The sequence below is a fragment of the Stegostoma tigrinum genome, chromosome 5, assembly GCF_030684315.1.
Source record: "Stegostoma tigrinum isolate sSteTig4 chromosome 5, sSteTig4.hap1, whole genome shotgun sequence".
Classification (NCBI taxonomy): Eukaryota; Metazoa; Chordata; class Chondrichthyes; order Orectolobiformes; family Stegostomatidae; genus Stegostoma; species Stegostoma tigrinum.
In genome coordinates, this window is record NC_081358.1 from 121,023,493 (window position 1) to 121,042,925 (window position 19,433).

General features: G+C 42.3%; 1 protein-coding gene across 2 annotated transcripts in view; it reads right to left on the bottom strand.

Moving 5' to 3' along the window:
• The window catches only part of LOC125451670 (intermembrane lipid transfer protein VPS13B-like), a 907,633-nt gene that overhangs the window by 107,756 nt on the left and 780,444 nt on the right, over positions 1 to 19,433 (bottom strand). For both annotated transcript variants that reach the window (XM_048529130.2, XM_048529131.1), the window contains exons 39-40: positions 16,833 to 17,017; positions 8,200 to 8,396 (exon numbers count right to left, since the gene is read on the bottom strand). In XM_048529130.2, the coding sequence (XP_048385087.1) occupies positions 8,200 to 8,396; positions 16,833 to 17,017 (382 nt within the window). The remainder of the gene's footprint in view (positions 1 to 8,199; positions 8,397 to 16,832; positions 17,018 to 19,433) is intronic.

A 19,433-nucleotide genomic window follows, 5' to 3' on the forward strand; every position in this document is an offset into this window, starting at 1 on the left:
GGCCTAGACCCTTCATCAGAGAGGGGGATGAGGAGAGGGTTCTGGAATAAATAGGGAGAGAGAGGGAGGCGGACCGAAGATGGAGAGAAAAGAAGATAGGTGGAGAGGAGAGTATAGGTGGGGAGGTAGAGAGGGGATAGGTCAGTCCAGGGAAGACAGACAGGTCAAGGAGGTGGGATGATGTTAGTGGGTAGGAAATGGATGTGCGGCTAGAGGTGGGAGGAAGGGATGGGTCAGAGGAAGAACAGGTTAGGGAGGCAGAGACAGGCTGGGCTGGTTTTGGGATGCAGTGGGGGAAGGTGATGAGCTGGGCTGATTGTGTGATGCAGTGGGGGGCGGGGACGAACTGGGCTGGTTTTGGGATGCGGTGGGGGAAGGGGAGATTTTGAAGCTGGTGAAGTCCACATTGATACCATTGGGCTGCAGGGTTCCCAAGCGGAATATGAGTTGCTGTTCCGCAACCTTCGGGTGGCATCCTGGTGGCACTGCAGGAGGCCCTTGACGGACATGTTGTCTAAAGAATGGGAGGGGGGAGTTAAAATGGTTCGTGACTGGGAGGTGCAGATGTTTATTGCGAACTGAGCGGAGGTGTTCTGCAAAGCAGTCCCCAAGCCTCTGCTTAGTTTCCCTGATGTAGAGGAAGCCACACCGGGTACAATAGATACAGTATACCACATTGGCAGATGTGCAGGTGAACCTCTGCTTAATATGGAAAGTCATCTTGGGGCCTGGGATGGGGATGAGGGAGGAGGTGTGGGGGCAAGTGTAGCACTTCCAGCGGTTGCAGGGGAAGGTGCCGGGTGTGGTGGGGTTGGAGGGGAGTGTGGGGCGAACAAGGGAGTCACGGAGAGAGTGGTCTCTCCGGAAGGCAGACAAGGGTGGGGATGGAAAAATGTCTTGGGTGGTGGGGTCGGATTGTAGATGGCAGAAGTGTCGGATTCCATCCCTTATTCCCAATTCCTCCGCCTCCGCCGCATCTGCTCCCACGATGAGGCATTCCATTCCCGCACATCCCAGATGTCCAAGTTCTTCAAGGACCGCAAATAAGGACCGCAACCTTCTCCCCGCAGTGGTCGAGAATGCCCTTGACCGCGTCTCCCGCATTTCCCGCAACACATCCCTCACACCCCGCCCCCGCCACAACCACACCAAGAGGATTCCCCTCGTTCTCACACACCACTACACCAACCTCCAGATACAATGCATCATCCTCCGACACTTCCGCCATCTACAATCCGACCCCACCACCCAAGACATTTTTCCATCCCCACCCTTGTCTGCTTTCCGGAGAGACCACTGTCTCCATGACTCTCTTGTTCGCTCCACACTCCCCTCCAACACCACCACACCCGGCAGCTTCCCCTGCAACCGCTGGAAGTGCTACACTTGCACCCACACCTCCTCCCTCACCCCCATCCCAGGCCCCAAGATGACTTTCCACATTTAGCAGAGGTTCACCTGCACATCTGCCAATGTGGTACACTGCATCCACTGTACCCGATGTGGCTTCCTCTACATCGGGGAAACTAAGCGGAGGCTTGGGGACCGCTTTGCAGAACACCTCCACTTAGTTCGCAATAAACAACTGCACCTCCCAGTCGCGAACCATTTTAACTCCCCTCACAATCTTTCGACGACATGTCCGTCATGGGCCTCCTGCAGTGCCACAAGGATGCCACTCGAAGGTTGCAGGAACAGCAACTCATATTCCACTTGGGAACCCTGCAGCCCAATGGTATCAATGTGGACTTCACCAGCTTCAAAATCTCCCCTTCCCCCACCGCATCCCAATACCAGCCCAGTTTGTCCCAGCCCCCCACTGAATCACACAATCAGCCCAGCTCATCCCCTTCCCCCACTGCATCCCAAAACCAGCCCAGCCTGTCTCTGCCTCCCTAACGTGTTCTTCCTCTGGCCCATCTCTTCTTCCCTCTTCAAGCCGCACATCCATTTCCTACGTACTAACATCATCCCACCTCCTTGACCTGTCTGTCTTCCCTGGACTGACCTATCCCCTCCCTACTTCCCCACCTATACTCTCCTCTCCGCCTATCTTCTTTCCTCTCCTTCTTTGGTCTGCCTCCCCCTCTCTCCCTATTTATCCCAGAACCCTCTCCCCATCCCCCTCTCTGATGAAGGGTCTAGGCCCAAAACGTCAGCTTTTGTGCTCCTGAGATGCTGCTTGTCCTGCTGTGTTCATCCAGCTTCACACTTTGTTATCTATTACAATGAGGAGTTTACCAGTATTCACTGTTAATAATACTTATTTTATCCAGTAACATGTAGCAAGGAAGAGAAATCCTGTGAGCTACAAATTGTCACATCGCAAATCACTGAATGACTTGTGTGGCTCCAACTTTAACCACAAGAGAACAACTCTTCATCCTCATCCTCCCTGTGAGTTTCAAGAAATTGCTGCATTTGCTTGTTAATTACCAAATAACTGCTGGCTCAAACATGGAACCACCAAAACTGTGTAGTTTCTTTCCAACAGGTAGCAAATTGTCCTTATCCTCGAAAGTTGCCACCCAGGTTGACAGGGCTGTTAAGAAGGCATGCAGTGTTTTAGCTTTTATTCATAGAGGGATCGAGTTCCGCAACCAAGAGGTTATGGTGAAGCTGTACAAAACTCTGGTGCGGCTGCACTTGAAGTATTGTGTACAGTTCTGGTCACCGCATTATAAGAAGGATGTGGAAGCTTTGGAAAGGGCGCAGAGGAGATTTACTAGGATGTTGTCTGGTGTGGAGGGAAGGTCTTACAAGGAAAGGCTGAGGGACTTGAGGCTGTTTTCATTAGAGAGAAGAAGGTTGAGAGGTGACTTAATTGAAACATATAAAATAATCAGAGGGTTAGATAGGGTGGATAGGGAGAGCCTTTTTCCTAGGATGGTGAAGGCGAGCACGAGGGGGCATAGCTTTAAATTGAGGGGTGAAAGATATAGGACAGACGTCAGAGGTAGTTTCTTTACTCAGAGAGTAGTAAGGGAATGGAACGCTTTGCCTGCAACGGTAGTAGATTCGCCAACTTTAGGTACATTTAAGTCATCATTGGATAAGCATATGGACGTACATGGAATAGGTAGGTTAGATGGGCTTGAGATCAGTATGACAGGTCGGCACAACATCGAGGGCCGAAGGGCTTGTACTGTGCTGTAATGTAATGTTTTATGTTCTGATTGAAAGTAAATGAGTTTTTACATTTTTAAAATTTATCCTTTTTTGTTTTTATCCAATCTTACTATCCCTCTCATTATTTTTCTTCCTGTACTTGATTTGATTCTCGTTCTCCAATCCTCTAGTTCTATTTGTAATTTTATTTCCTTCCTTTGCCTATCCTTAAATTCCATCTATTAAGGAGATGCATTGTTGATCGCCAAATTCCCAGCTGCTCCACTGCTTTCATTGCACTGTTGTTATCTCATATCCCCTGTCACCTAAAATGTAGAAAACACTTGAAAGTACAAGGTTAACCAAAGGGGAAACCTTGACATATTTTCTTTATTTCTCCATTAAATACCGGCGTCACTATGAATGCCTGCATTTACTGCCCACTTCTCACTATCCTGAAAAGATGGTGTATACCCTGTGTGCTGTTAGGAAGCGAGTTTCAGAGCGCTCTGATCCGGAAAAACTCTTAGACCAACAACAGCCATATGTTACCATGTTATGCCTCTGGTTATAACTGTGAAAGTGTTCTAATTTTCACTGAAAAAGGAAAACTCACTCAATCTAAACAATCACAAGTAATAAAAACATAAAATGTTCAATAGTTTTATCTGTCTGGCCTCTTCTAACAAAAATGAAATGACATCTTTATCCTTAGCACAATCAGCTAGTTCAGTAATAATACTTTACAGGCTACAGATGAGGTGGAGAGGGTTGGCCCCAGGGAAAAGTGGGGATTACAGATTTTCTTCATCTCTCGATGAAGTGGAATGGTTTGAGTTTGTGTTGAGTAACTGCTGAAATTATGGAATGCAATTTTCAAGATTAGTTCTTTCCTTTAGTCTATATTATCCATTGGGATGTTGACAATGCCACGTAAAGAGGAGTAACTTCTTGGACCCAAGCCATGTTAACCAGTTGAGTCTCCCATTTTCACATACTTTATGGGAGTGGTGGTGGTTGGGTGTGGGGGGCTACGCTGGATATTTGTATTTCAGAAAGAAATCTGTCTCGTATAGACTTATGAGATGTTCACCAGAATCTGCTTTATGCATACACACAGCACACAAAGAGGTCATTAAGCCTATTGTGTCCCACCAGGTCATTAGTCCCACTCCCCCTGCTCCTTCCCCAGAGTCTAGAAATGATTTTTTTTCCCCATTTAACTGCCTCTTCAATTTCCAATTACTTTCAACTCCCTCACAGACCACCAATTGCAGATTACAGCAACTCACTCATTTTAAAAATAAAATCTCTTTTAGACACTGCTGCTTCTTTTGGTAATGAGTCAAAAGCTTTATCCTATAGTGACAAAGTAGTAAGTAACCAATCAGTTTATTTTTGCTTATCCTATAAAATGGTTCATGGCTTTGAACTCCTTTACACAAGTCCCTTTAACTTGCACTGTTCTAAGAGGAACAACAGCAGTTTCTTCAGTTTTTTTTCAAATAATTGAAAGCCTACACCCTTGGCACTGTTCCAGAGAGCTTCCTCTGCACCCTTTACCAAAAGCTTAATGCCCATTTTGCCTTTCATGCACCTACACCATAAATACTCAATGTGCACAGCGTTGGGTACATAATGGTTTAAGAGGTGTATTAGGGAGTAGGTTTCTAATCCCTTTACAGATGTCTCCAATTCTTTTGGCAAAATGCTTATGCTGAAGTGTGTGGAGCACAGCACAAAGGAGTTTCAACTCGGGGATCATGCTCTTGTTTATGCAACAACATTTGTAAAATGCCCTACAGCCAAGGCCAATGCACCAGCTGAATTTACACAACCTGCAACATGATCGCAGCTTCTGTGGCCTGTCTCACTCTATATTAAGCTCACATAGGGCAATCAACAGAAAAAATTCTCTTAACTCAGAGACTTGAATTCTTATAGGGAGAAGAAAGTACCTTTAATATTGTGAAACTTCAATCATTAGCCAATTCACTGTTTTTGTTCTTTTGAAATAAATGTACTTTGAGGATTTATGCTAACTCGTGCCAAATTATCACATTTTATACTTTTACATAACAATTTTAAACTGTTAGGTTTGAAAATTCAATCTAATTTCTGTATGTGTCATTGAATAGGTTTGCAGAACTATGGCGAAACAATATTGAATTTGGGACTAATTGGCCTCAAGACCAATTGGTATCATGGGAGCCTAGTAAAACTGGAATTAGTGGGAATTGGAGAACTCTCTGCTGGTTGTGGTCACATCAAGCCTAAAGGAAGCTGGCTGTGGCTGTTAGTGGTCAATCACCTCAACTCTAGGACATCTCCGCAGGCAATATCTCATAAACCCAAGAACTTAACAACCTAGAAGCACAAGGAGTAGGGACACCACCTACAAGTTCCTTCGCTGTTCCTCGTGAAATATTGGATCTCCCTTCCAAAAAGCACTACGGATGACCCTCACCCAAGGATTGCAACAATTCAAGAAGGCAACTCACAACCACCTTCACCAGGTAATTAAGAATAGGCAATAAATGCTGGCCCAGCCAGTAAGACTTACATCCCATAAATAAACTAAAAAGAAATCACTGAGACAGATCGATTAAAATGAAGTGCAGATTCAATTTGCAAATGGTCTCCTTCTGCAATGTATGATGCTGAAACAAGGAAAGCTAGCGGTTTGTGAAATCATCAAGGTATGAGGTAGTGGTGCTGGGAAATAAAGCCTCTCTGTACTTCCTTTTAGCCTAAGCAATAGGAAGAAGTGTTTTCAGGGTCAGGTATATTAGCAGTCAAGTGCAAAGTTTGGGATATTGAGGGAAGCCTTCCTCCAAACTACAACATAATCATAAAACAATTTGTCATTATTCACAATTTAGATCACTTAATAGGTTATCTTCCATAAGATCATTCGATATAGAAGCAGAATTAGGACATGTGGCACATTGAGTCAGCTCCACCATTTAATCATAGCTGATATGTTTCTCAATCCAATTCTCCTGCCTTCTCCCTGTAACCCTTGATCGCCTTACCAATGGAGAATCTATCTATCTCTGTCTTAAAACCACTCAATGACTTGATTTCCACAGCCTTCTGTAACAATGAGCTCTACAGATCAACCACACTCTGGCTGAAGAAATTCCTCATCATCTCACTTCTAAAGGGTCGTTCCTTCACTCTGAGGCTGTGCCCCCGGTCCTCGTTTCACCTACTAGTTGAAATATCTTCTCCAAGTCCACTCTGTCCAAGCCTCTCAGTATTCTGTGAGTTTCACTGAGATCCATCTCATCCTTCTAAGCTCCACTGATTGCAGACCCAGAATCCTCAACCACTCCTCATATGACAAATCCTTCATTCCTGGAACCCTTCTTGTAATACTCCACTGAATCTTCTATGACATCTGCATATTTTCCCTCAGATATGGGACCCAAAAACTGCTCACAATATAGCCTCCGCAGTACATGTCCGCTCTTGTATTGCAGCCCTCTTGAAATGAATGCCACCATTGCATTTGCTATCTTAACTGCCAAATGAATCTGCATCTATGCTTCCTACCAAAGCACACAGCCTCACACTTTCCGCCATTGTATTCCATCTGCCACTTCTTTGCCCATTCTCCCAGCCTGTCCAAGTCCTTCAGCAGCCTGCCCGCCTCCTCAGTGACTATTTGTCCCTCCACCTATCTTTGTGTCATCTGCAAACGTAGCTTCAATGCCCTCAGTTCCTTCATCCAGCTCATTAATGTGTGACGTGAATGGGTGTGGTCCCAACATTGACCCCTGTGGAATTTCACTCATCACCGGCTGCCATTCTAAAAAAGGCCCCTTTATTTACACGCTCTGCCTTCGGCCTGCCAGCTAATCCTATATCCATGCCAGTACCAACAGCGTGGTCTTTTATCTTATTGAGCAGCTGCTTGTGTGGCATCTTGTCAAAGGCTTTCTGAAAATACAAATAGATCCTCTCCTTTGTTTAGGGTAACAAAGTGTGAAGCTGGATGAACACAGCAGGCCAAGCAGCATCTCAGGAGCACAAAAGCTGACGTTTTGGGCCTAGACCCTGATGAAGGGTCTAGGCCCAAAATGTCAGCTTTTGTGCTCCTGAGATGCTGCTTGGCCTGCTGTGTTCATCCAGCTTCACACTTTGTTACCTTGGATTCTCCAGCATCTGCAGTTCCCATTATCTCCTCTCCTTTGTTTACCTTTTTTGTTACCTCCTCAAAAAATTCTAATACATTTGTCACATGTGACACATACAAAACTGTGCTGATTCAGCCCTGTTTTACCGTGTATTTTCAAGTACTTCCCAATCTCATCCTTATGACTGAACGCTTACCAACCGCTGAGGTCAGGCTAACCTGCCTATAATTTCCTGTCTTCTTCCTCCCTCCTTTCTTAAGTAGGGGGTGTTACATCAGCTTCTTCATTCACTTGGACCTTTATGTAAGTCTTCTCAATAATCAATTTAGCTCCAGGTTACAAATGGTTTACTGCAAGTGAGTTTGCATGCAGACAAACTCGAAAACAATTGAGGCAGCCCAAGCTCAGTTCAAGATAGACTCTCGCAAAAACGTGAAATATAGTTGCTCCACCAAAGCAAAAATCTCAAGGTGCTTCACAGAATCATTAACAGACAATATCTGACACCTAACATTGTAATATAGATGTTAGGATGGAGCTCAGTGACTTCACAAGTGCTGAAGATACAGTTACCAATACAGGAACGAAACAAAAAAGCAGCTTTACTGAGTTCTTTGTGAATTATAGGGCTGGAGAATTTTACAGGATGGGATGTGAAAAATCCAGAGATCAATGTGAACACAAAATTTAGAATTTTAAATGTGAGACACTATAAGACCAGAAGCCAATCTAAGTTGACGTGAATCATGATGGGTGAATGGGACTTGATTTAAGTGCAGGTACTGGCATCAGAAGTTTGGTTCATAACCTTCAAACACCAAGGATTTGATCCATTCATAACTTGGTGTTGAATGTCAACTCAAGTACAAAAGCTTGAAAACAGCACTCTCTTACACTACTCCATTATCAGCCGACTCCATAGGCAGCTGTTGTAATTGCGTTGGCTCACCTCAATTCTTCTGTAACTTCTTGGTTACTATTGAGAACAATTCGCCACAAGTCAGAAGCTATGAGTTCCTTCTGATCACTAGTCAAAGTAACGTTAGGAAGCTGCAGTTCACATGCCTTGCTCTCGGACAGGCTAAATTCGCGATAATCCACAAATACTTGTTGAAGCTCATCCCAATACTGCAGGCTGCAAGGCACCTGTTTAAAATCAATCATGCAAGAATTAGCCTTTACAAAATGAGTCTCCACTCGGTTGCAATCAGATCTGGTGTTTGTATGTGAGAGACACCTTTACAATCAGTAGATGAGTTGACCATTACACTTACCTGATAAAAGCTGGGGCAGGCTTTAATGACTAGTCAATAGTGGCTAGTGACTATTGTGATAAAATCAAAAGATGTATGAGCAGAAACCAGCCATTCAGCCCATGTCTGCTCCACCATTCAATGAGATCATGGTTAACCTGATAACTTTCTATTTCACTTTCCTGCCTCTTCCCTATTACCTTTGATTCTTTAACTGATGAAAAAAAATCTCTCAGCCTTGAAAAATATTTAACTATCGAACCTTGACTGTCCTCTGTGGTAAAGAATTCCACAGATTCACTATCCTCTGGAAGATGAAATTCCTCCTTGTCTGTGTCTTAACTGGGCAATCCCTTTCTCTGAGATTATGGTCTCTAGTTCTGGACTCTCCCACAAGGGGAAACTACCCTTAAACATCTATGTTCTTAAGTGTCTAGAAATTTTCTATATTTCAATAAAGTTTCCTCTGCATCTTCTAAATTCCAATCAGTATAGGCCCAACTTGGTCAACCTTTTCTCATAAGACAGTCCCTGATTTATACATTTTTAATATCATTTATTGTGTATTTTTGAATCATGAAATAGTGGCATTTGAGTTTTCTGTGAATCTGAAAGTGTGTATTGATTAACTTGCAGCTATTTCTGTAGTCACAGTGACTTATTTTTAAAACCAGTTCAGACAGGCTATTTGAACATTGCCTACATTTGGGAGTTTACAGTTTAGAATGTCAGGGATGGAATTTTTTTCTTTTGGTTAGGAGAACACCATTGTTTGGGAAGAAAAAAGGTTTTTTGTTTTTCAGTTTGGGCTGTTTACTGAAGTCTTGGCTGCAGCTGGATATGTAAAACAGTTGCTCCTGAGAAAAACAGATAGTCTAGAATGAGATAATAGGAACTGCAGATGCTGGAGAATCCGAGATAACAAAGTGTGGAGCTGGATGAACACAGCACGCCAAGCAGCATCTTAGGAGTACTGTTAAGACAGAAGTTACATCAGCGTAAGGAGTTTAGTTTAAAAGTTTTCAATTAGAAGTATTTGGTTAAAACCCAAAGGGATTTTTTGAAGCTGAGAAAGTCTAAGAACAGATGGGTTAGGTCTCCAGGAACAGGTGTTAAGATTCTGAAGGCTGGGAAATTGAAAATATAGCTAAATTAAGTCATTTAAATGTGAACAAGATTTAAATTCTCTCTGATATGAGTGCTTTCAAAGAGTGTCTTGGGGATTAATAGGATTGTATACCATGTGTTTTGAAATCTTTACATTTGTGTTACGTGTAATTATTTGATTTATTCATTTTTAATCTTCGTTTTATTTGGGTAATAAACTTTTTTTATTGTTAAACCTGAACCTAAGTCATTGTATGCTTGCTTTTCATTGAAATACTACATCCTTAAAAGCAATTTTTAAAAAAAAATCTGTCAAGTGAATTTCAGTGCGTGATCTGTCCAGTAATGACATATGGTGTTATCTCTCTCTCTCATACACACACACAGGATTCTGACCTTGTGCTATAGACTGAAAAGAACATTAAAAAGCTTGTTCTTGCCACTCATACCTTTTTCAAAGAGCTTTCCACTTCTAAAACAGAAGTCAAGACTCTGAAGGAAATAAGTAGGAAGAATTTAAATGTAAAAGTTAGGTCATATGAAATGTTGCTTAGATGATAGCAGCATATAGGAGGAATTTGAATAAGTAAGTAATGAAGAAAGAATTACAATGGTATATTGCCAGGGTGAAATAAAACAGGAGTGAGGGAACTCATGGACAGCATGAATACTGACATACAGACGAATGGCCTATTCTCTGGTAGAAATTCTGTGGGCCAAATGTAATGCCATCCCTGCTAAGATAGGAAGCATGTTAAATCCAGTAATTAATAGTCAATTAATGATCTTATCCTACCAGTACTAGAGTTTAACTAGTGATAGCAGAAGACCAAAACAAATGCCCAGTCTGGCACAAATTCCTGCACAGGCTAATGACAGGAAGGGAAGGAGGGAGGTCCCTCTTTAATGGACACATTGGCACTATCTTACTCTCCCAAATTTACCTTGCCTATGGCCTCTCAAACCCTGTTAACCTCCCAGTCCTATTACAGAAAACAAACATCCTCCAAGCCCCAAGTACTGGAGCACTGCTGGCTTCTAATTGACCACCAGCTCTCTAACATGGGTCATTCAATCACTGAAGATGTGTCATAATTGACAAAGAAGTTGAGTATTAATTGGTAAATCATTCCAAGGCATCCATGAGAGGTCAAAAAGAGTTTTTTTGGTCAGCCAGATCTGTGATGGTAGCAGCAAAGCAATTGCCTCCCAATGCTAAAACAATCCAAATGCTGGCTCTTGCCATGAGAAAATGTCATCCTCATTTGAAGGGACTGCCAAACAAAGAGAGGAATTGAGCCTTTTGCAATTAGGGCGAACAAAGTAGGTTGTGTTAGCAAGGTAAAAAGACAAAATGATGCAAGAGCCAGCAGAAAAAGAGGAGGATATTTTTAATGATGTAAAATATGCAAAACCTGATTGGTTACACATTTAGCACCTTGTCTGTTACACACCCAATCAATTACCCACCCCTACCCATTACCCACATTCCTGCCAGTACACCCGCTTGTTACAAATGCCAATCTCCACATACTGCTCCCACTATACACATCATCTGTCATACACTCCACCTGCTATTTAATACCTGTTTATTACAAACCTCCCAACCCCATACCGCCAATATAATTCTGTCTACTGTACGCTGCATCCATTTTGTTGCCCACTCATACAGTCCCCTCTCAGAACGCACACCTCACATTATATTCCTGACCGATACTCCTATTCATTGCGTATAAAATGGGTAGTTGATCTATTATCATTGCGTTTTCTGCCAATTCCCAAAGTAATAGCAACTCCACAAACATTTAAGATTTATATAGAATTATATTTTGAAGGTAGATTTTATTGTCACGGGCTTAACATTACAGCAGTAAAACTAGTCCTGACAGCGGAGCAGATTTATGATTCCAATATTAGTGTCTGATTCAACACAGCAGTATTTGATCTGTAAACACGAGAAAATAGTCAGACCATGGAGACCGTTATTTCTCCAGAGCTGACAGCCAACTATGAGCTAACAGATTGATTTAAAAAGTTGCACAGGCTACGTGCAACAAAATAAAGCTCCCCCAGTTTCATGACAAAATGTTTGTATATCAATAAAGCTGTCCATTTTTCAAAACTACTATATTCTAGTTAAAAAGTGTCCCAATAGATAACAAGCATAATTAGACTATGCCATCAAAATAAAAATTTGAATTGCATAGCAGCTTTACAACCTCAGGACATCCTAAAATACTTTGTAGCCAATACTGCTGAAGTATAGTCATTGTTCCAAAATATAATGAGCTGGTAATCAGGTTTGGTACGGTAGATTAAGGAATAAACAGTTCCCAGGGCACCATGAAGAACTAACCTGCTCTCCTTCAAAATAGAGTTGCAGATTTTAGATGAAGGATAGGACCTCATTTGGAAAAGAGGTCTGGGATGGCCTTTTAAAGAGAAATTGGGTCCATTGGGCCTGCATTCACTGGAATTGAGTAAAATGAGAGGGCGTCTCATTGAAACAAATAAAATTTTGACAGGCTGGACAGACTGTTTGGAGAGGTGGTGTTTCCTTGGGTCTTGGAGGTCCAGATAAAGGAATCACAGTCTCAAGTTACATGGTCGGCGAGTTTGGAATGAGCTGAGGAGAAATTTCCTCATTTAGAGAGTGATTAACCTATGGAATGATCTGTTGCAGATAGATGTACAGGCCAAATCAGTGAACATTTTCAAAGGAGAAAACAAATTTCCACAGGCAATTGGTATGAAGGGGCAGTGCAATGGAGGATCAGCCCTGAATGGCAATGCAGGCTTGATGGGCTGAACAGTCTATTCCTGCTCCTAATTTCCATGTTTCTATTATATAGTGCAGCAGTCTCTCAGTTGGAAATGGAATATCAACTTAGAGTTTTATGCTCAATCTTTGGAGTGGGACTTGCTCCCACAATCTTTTGATCTAAAATGAGTGTGAACCATGGCTGATGGCTAAAACAGATCATATAAACAACCTAAATACTGCACAGAAATTCCTCTAAAATAACGGACTCAGTGACCGAACTAAAAGTGCATCTAAGCTGAGCTCTCAATCACACATCCCCAATCTCACCAACAGTTTTTATTTACTCTGTAACATTGTCCAGAGCTCTGTCCCTGCCTCAGATTATCTTGCTGCTGAATCCCTCATCCATACTTTCGTTATCTCCAGGTTTGGCTGGCTGCCTGCTCTCCTGATCAGCCTCCGATCCCTTACCCACCCACATCAAGCTTGAAGCCCCAGAATTTCTTTACTCAAAGAACTCCTTTCTGTTCCATCTCACTTCCTCTTATAAGACGTTTTGAAAAAACTATTTGCTGAAGTCTGTTCTAATATTGCCAGTCATGAGACTGGTGTCAGATGCTGTTTCTTAACATTCTTCTATTACTTTAAAGATGCTAGGTAAATGTAAGGTGTCGTTATTCTCAATTGCAAGCTACTGGCCATCGAGGATATCTCAGCTCATTTCTTCATTCTCTCTCTCTCTCTCTCTCTCTCTAAAACAAGATGAACTAACTATAGCTTGAGTTCTTCAGCTCCCAGATTTTCACAACCACACTTTTTCCCATTTTAATTGTACATGCGTTTGTTTGTAAAAATTCCCATTTCATGACCACAGAATCATGTCACCAACTAGCCCTTCACCAACAGACTCTTTGTTGGATTTTATAGTTTTCATTTTAAGAACATCTCAAAATGTTTCTCACTCTTGTTTTCTCTTAAGCCATATGGAGAATTTGATATCTAAATCAAAAGAAAATTTAGGACTGGAAAGCAATGTCACAGAATCACAAAGCAGAGGAGGTGGCCATTCTTCCCGCTGTTTCTGTGCCAACTCTTTTAATGCATAACCCTCCCTGAGCTTTCCCAAATAAGCCATGCAAAAACTTCCTTCTTCTTACAACCTGTAGCACACTTTGGCAAAGTGATTTCGCAGAAGTGAGGTTAAGAGACCAAGCCATTATTTCTGCTTGCAAGAATAGGTTTGTTTCAGAAAAGTGCGGTGGAAACCTCCATCCAGTCAGTCCTCATTCTGGGTTGAATTATTTAACTAGACGCAAATACCAAGTTTTCAGAATGGACAAGAAACCACATGGCCAAGGTGCAGGAACTCATGATTTTAAGAATGTAAATGCAATCCACTCTTGGGAAAGAAGCAAATAGTGTTCCACAGGAAAAACCTTGCCCAGCGTTGTAGTATTGACGTTTGTTAAGAAGACACAGCTGCAATACTTTCACCTGTGTTGCCCCACAAGTATTGTGGAATACTGCACTGCATCAAAATTGTCTTCCTGTCCGGAAAGCCAGGCGTGTATAAACACTGCACTCAACTTAACATTTATTTTCCCTTTGGTATTGGGAAATGGTAATTTTAGAGCCCTGGGAAATTTGCACTAAATTTCTGAGGAAACATGAAAAAAAGTCTGCTTTTAAACAAAAAGCAACACTAAATTTCAAAACTATTTAAGTTTTATAGCAGGCTTTAATCCATCAGTCTCATTAAGCAAAAAATCTTTTCTTGGGAATCAATGGCAGAAATTCTGGACCAAATTGATCCACAGTCCCCCCTCATTTATCTTCTCATCCTCAGGAAAAATAAATTAAATGGTAAAGGGTTATAAAGAGGCTTTTAATTTTGCAAATAAAGCAGGATGAAACATGGCTTTTATACAGTAATGTGCACCATCAGCAGACACTTCTAAGCACCTCACAACTAATGAAGTACATTTTGAAGTCCAGTCACTGTAGCAGTGTCAAAAGCATAACACCAAATCTACCCACAGCAAACTCCCACAAACAGCAATGTGCTAGTCAGAGATTTTTGCGAGGATTTAATTGAGGGATAAATATTAGCCTAGACATTGGCAACAACTCTCCCAGCCTTCTTTGGAATAGAACAAAGAAGAAAGAACAAAGAAAAGCACAGCACAGGAACAGGCCCTTCAGCCCTCCAAGCTTGCACCGATCCAGATCTTCTATCTAAACCTGTCACCTATTTTCCAAGGATCTGTATCCCTCTGCTCCCTGCCCATTCACGTATCTGTCTAGATACATCTTAGATGACACTATCGTGCCCACCTCTGCCACCTCTGCTGGCAACGCGTTCTAGGCACCCACCACCCTCTGCATGAAGAACTTTCCACGCATATCTCCCTTAAACTTTTCCCCTCTCACCTTGAAATCGTGAACGCTAGTAATTGAGTCCCCCGCCCTGGGAAAAAGCTTCTTGCTATCCACCCTATCTATACCTCTCATGATTTTGTAGATCTCAATCAGGTGCCCCCTCAACCTCTGTCTTTCTAATGTACATAATCTTAATCTACTCAACCTCTCTTCATAGCTAGTGCCCTCCATACGAGGCAACATCCTGGTGAACCTCCTCTGCATCCTCTCCAAAGCATCCACATCCTTTTGGTAATGTGGTGTCTAGAACTGTATGCTGTATTCCAAATGTAGTCAAACCAAAGTCCTATACAACTATAACATGACCTACTGACTCTTGTATTCAATAGCCTGTCCAATGAATGAAAGCATGCCGTATGCCTTCTTGACCACGCTATCAACCGGCGTTGCCACCTTCAGGGTACAATGGACCTGAACAACCCGATCTCTCTGTGCATCAATCTTCCCCAGGGCTTTTCCATTTACCATATAGTTCGGTCTTGAATTGGATCTTCCAAAATGCATCACCTCGCCTTTGTGTGGATTGAACTCCATCTGCCACTTCTCTGCCCAAATCTCCAATCTATATGCTGCTGCATTCTCCGACATTCCCCTTCAACATTTGCTCCTCCACCAATCTTAGTGTCATCTGCAAACTTGCTAATCAAGACATCTATACCTTCCTCCAGATCATTTATGTATATAAATGGATGTGTGCAGAAATAGTACTATGGATCTTTCTCATCTGTCCAGGAAAGCAGGAGTAGTCTTGGTTTAACATCTCATCTGAGAGACAGATCTCTGACAGCAAAGTGCTCCCTTGGCACAGCACTGGAGTCTTGATTTTTGTACTCAAGCAATAGAGTGGGGCTGAACCCTGAAGCTTGAAATACGAAGCGAGTGGACAACAAACCAAGTCACTACTGACAGAAGTCACGCAAACCAATGAACAACAAGCAAAAGTGCAGATCAGATTTTGTGGTGTCACAAGTGACAGTGGACATTGTAAAATGTGAAGAAGGTTACCTCTGTGTACAATGAGACCTTGATCAGATGAGCAAATGGGCCGGCGAGTGGCAGATAGCATTTAATTTAGATAAGTGTAAGGTGCTGCGTTTTGGTAGGGCAAATCAGGGCAGGGCTTATACACGTAATTGCAAGGTCCTGAGGAGTGTTGGCGAACAAAGAGACCTTTGTTTATAGTTTCCTTGAAAGCGGAGTCACAGTTTGACACAGTAGTGAAGAAGTTTAGTACACTTGCCTTTACTGGTCAGTGCATCGAGTGTAGGAGTTGGGAGGTCATGTTGCAGCTGTACAGAACATTGGTTGGGCCACTTTTGGGATGCCGCATTCAGTTCTGGTCTCCCTGCTATAGGAAAGATGCTGCAAAATCTGAAAGCATTCAAAAAAGATTTACAAGGATTTTGCCAAGTTTACAGGATGGGAGCTAAAAAGGGGAGGCTGAATTGGCTGGGACTATTTTGCCTGGAGCGTCGGAGGATGGGGGATGACTTGATAGAAGATTTTTCTCCAGGTAGGGGAGTCCAAAACAACAAGGCATAGTTTAAGGTGAGAGGAGAAAGAGTTAAAAGGTACCTAAGGGCTAACTTTTTCATGCAGAGGGAGGTGTGTGTATGCCAGTGGAAGTAGAGGAGGTTAGTACAATTACAAAATTAAAAAGGTACCTGGATGGGCAGAGGAAGGGTTTAGAGGGATATGGGCTAAATGCTGGCAAATGGGACTGGATTAATTTAGGATAACTGGTTGGCATGAACGAGTTGATCCAATGGGTCATTTCCATGCTGTACATGTCAATGACCTTATGACGCTAAGATAGTCAGACCTTATCTTGAATTGTGCTTCTTTGTGAAGGGCTAAAAATTATGTGATGAGATCGGTTAAGTAAACTTTTCAGTGAGAAACCAATAGTATGAAATGCAAGCAAAATATGGCAGAAGCTAAAAATCCAAAGTAAAAAACCGAGAGATAACATTTTTGACAACTTTTTCAGGGCTATAAATTAAAACATCTCCAACAGACCTGTAAGACATCGCCAAGATCCGCTGTGCTGATGTCTGGATCTTCAGTTGTGTTGAAAGGCACTGGATTAATTCTAACTAGAGTGAGGACACGTGGCTCTGGGTACCTCCACATCATCATCCCTGGGCGGTCATCAGTCTCATTGTAAAAAACGACTTCAAAAATGCTTGGCAATTTCTGCACATCTGCAAATACGGAAACACAAAAGAGATGACTAACATGTGGAAACTCAAAACAAAAGTTCACTGCACATGCTGAAGATATGATGTGGAGTGGGTGTTAGACCAGAGTGGACAAAGACAGAAGTCCCACAACACCAGCTTATGGTCCAACAGGTTTTTTTCAAAAGATCAAGCTCATGGAGTGCTGCTCCTTCAGGTGAAGAGGAGAGCGACGCACAGGCACAGAATACATAGACAAAGAGATAATGATAAGATAATTCCAGGTAATGAAGTGTGTCAACAGATAAGTATATGTTGAATATAGCTAAGTACACAATGAGTTGTTATTTTATGACCTGCATTGGGCATTCTTCTGTAAGCACGAGGCAAGTTCCATAAATAAGCAAATGATATTCAGCTCTGTTTTCATTGCTCTTTCTGACAATTGCTGCATCACCAAATTGACAAACTGTAGCAGAATGTCCCCCAACTGAACGACCAAAGTTTGCTCAGTGTAGGGAAAGAATGGTCCCCTTGTGCTGGCTGTATCTTCTTTACTGGTCTTATCAGGCCAAATCCACCTCAAAGTTCTATCCAATGTTCCCACATCCTGTCAGATGCAAAGATTTGCATGTCCAACGCTGCAATGACCTACATTGGATCCCTGGCCTCAAAAGTATCAGATTTAAAGGTTTCCTCCACATTTACAAACAAATCCATGACATTGCCCCAGTTTATCTTCTGCAAAATTCTCCAGTTTTGTGTCTTTTCCTATATATCATCCCATTGTTAGCTTCACCAAAAGTGGCAAAATCTCCAAAAACTTTGGCCCTCTTCTTCAAATTTCACTCATTTTGCTCTCATTGCTCCCCTTCAAGACTTAATCTTCTCGGAACCTCGGCTTATACCAATATTTTGGGGCAATTCTCAAAATCCTTTGCTCAGTGTCCATTCATTCTCTCCTTTTTCATTTTGCGTTCCGATAGTTACATGTTAAGCCCCTTCAGTACGTGCAAATTATTTCTTTGCACGATAATGCCAACAAGCACAAATTACAACATTAGGGTCCTACTTATTGTGCAAACTGTCATTTTCGAAGGGTAAAGAAAAATGAAGGATGAACATTAAACTGGGGATTGGACCAAATGATGTAACAAAAATTAGATAATTTTCCAGAAAATACATGACATTTTCGGTGCCACACCTGGTTCCTTCACTTTTCCAAATTCTCAAACCAGTCTTATCAAAGTGTCAAGAAGTCAATGTAAATTCTTTAAGTCCAAGACCAGCAAACAAGTAACAGAGTGAGTGGTGGGGAGTGGCGTGAGACAGGACAAGATGGGAGGAGCACAATGTGGGAGCAGTTTGAGGAGGATGATTGTGTGTTCCAAGAAGGCTTTCTTTTAAATTTGCTCATGGAATCTGGCGTCCGTGGTTAATACCCACTCTCGATTTTCCCCACAGTAGGTAGTGGTGGGCTACCTTCTTGAACCATTGCAGTGCTTGTGTGCAGGGTCACCTGATTGCTTTTAGGAAGGAAGTTCTAAGATTTTGATCAAGTAGGGAATGGTGATATAGTCCCAAGACTGGGTGGTGTGTAACTTGGAGAGGAACTTGCAGTTGGCGGTGTCCGCATGCACCCTTGTCTTTCTAGGTTGTAGTGGACATTGTTGTTGAAGGTGCCGTGTGGCATTGCATCCTGAAGTTTGTGCATGCTCTTGCCACTGCTTGTCAATGGTGGCGGGAGTGAATGTAGAAGGTGCTGGATGGGATGCCAATTAAGTGGGTTGCTTCATCCTGAATCAAGCTTCAAATATTGTTGGAATCGTACTTATTTGTCTAAGTAGGGAATATTTAATCAAACTTCTGGCTTGTGCCTTACAACTGGTAGACAAGCTTTCAGGAGTCAAGCGGTGAGTTACCTATTGTTGGATTCCCATCCTCTGACCCCATTCTGTAGTTATAGTATTTATATGGCTGGATCAGTTCAGTTTTATGGCAAATGTTAACTCCAGGATGTTTAAAGTGAGGGATTCAACAATGATAACACTATTGAATGTCAATGGGTGAAAGGTCAGGTCAGTGTGTCATCCTGAAGGTTAGAAATTGAGAGGCAGCAAAGGAACCTTTGGAGTTTGTGAAATTCTCAGACAGACAGTCAACATTGGAGACCAATGGGAATGGCAAAACCCTGAAGTATGCAATCTACACCATGACACCAACAGGAAAAAGAACGCACAGAAGGAACACAACATGCAGAAGTGCCATTGTTATAGATTTGATTGCTGGTGGGACAAATGGTATTTCTGTAATTTTTGGCACATTGCCCTCTTCATGCCAGGGGAAAGGAGAGATTGCAGAATATTATGTTAGGAGAGGGAGTTAGCTAAGATTTGTGATATACATTGGTACCAATGATATAGAGAGATCACATATTGTG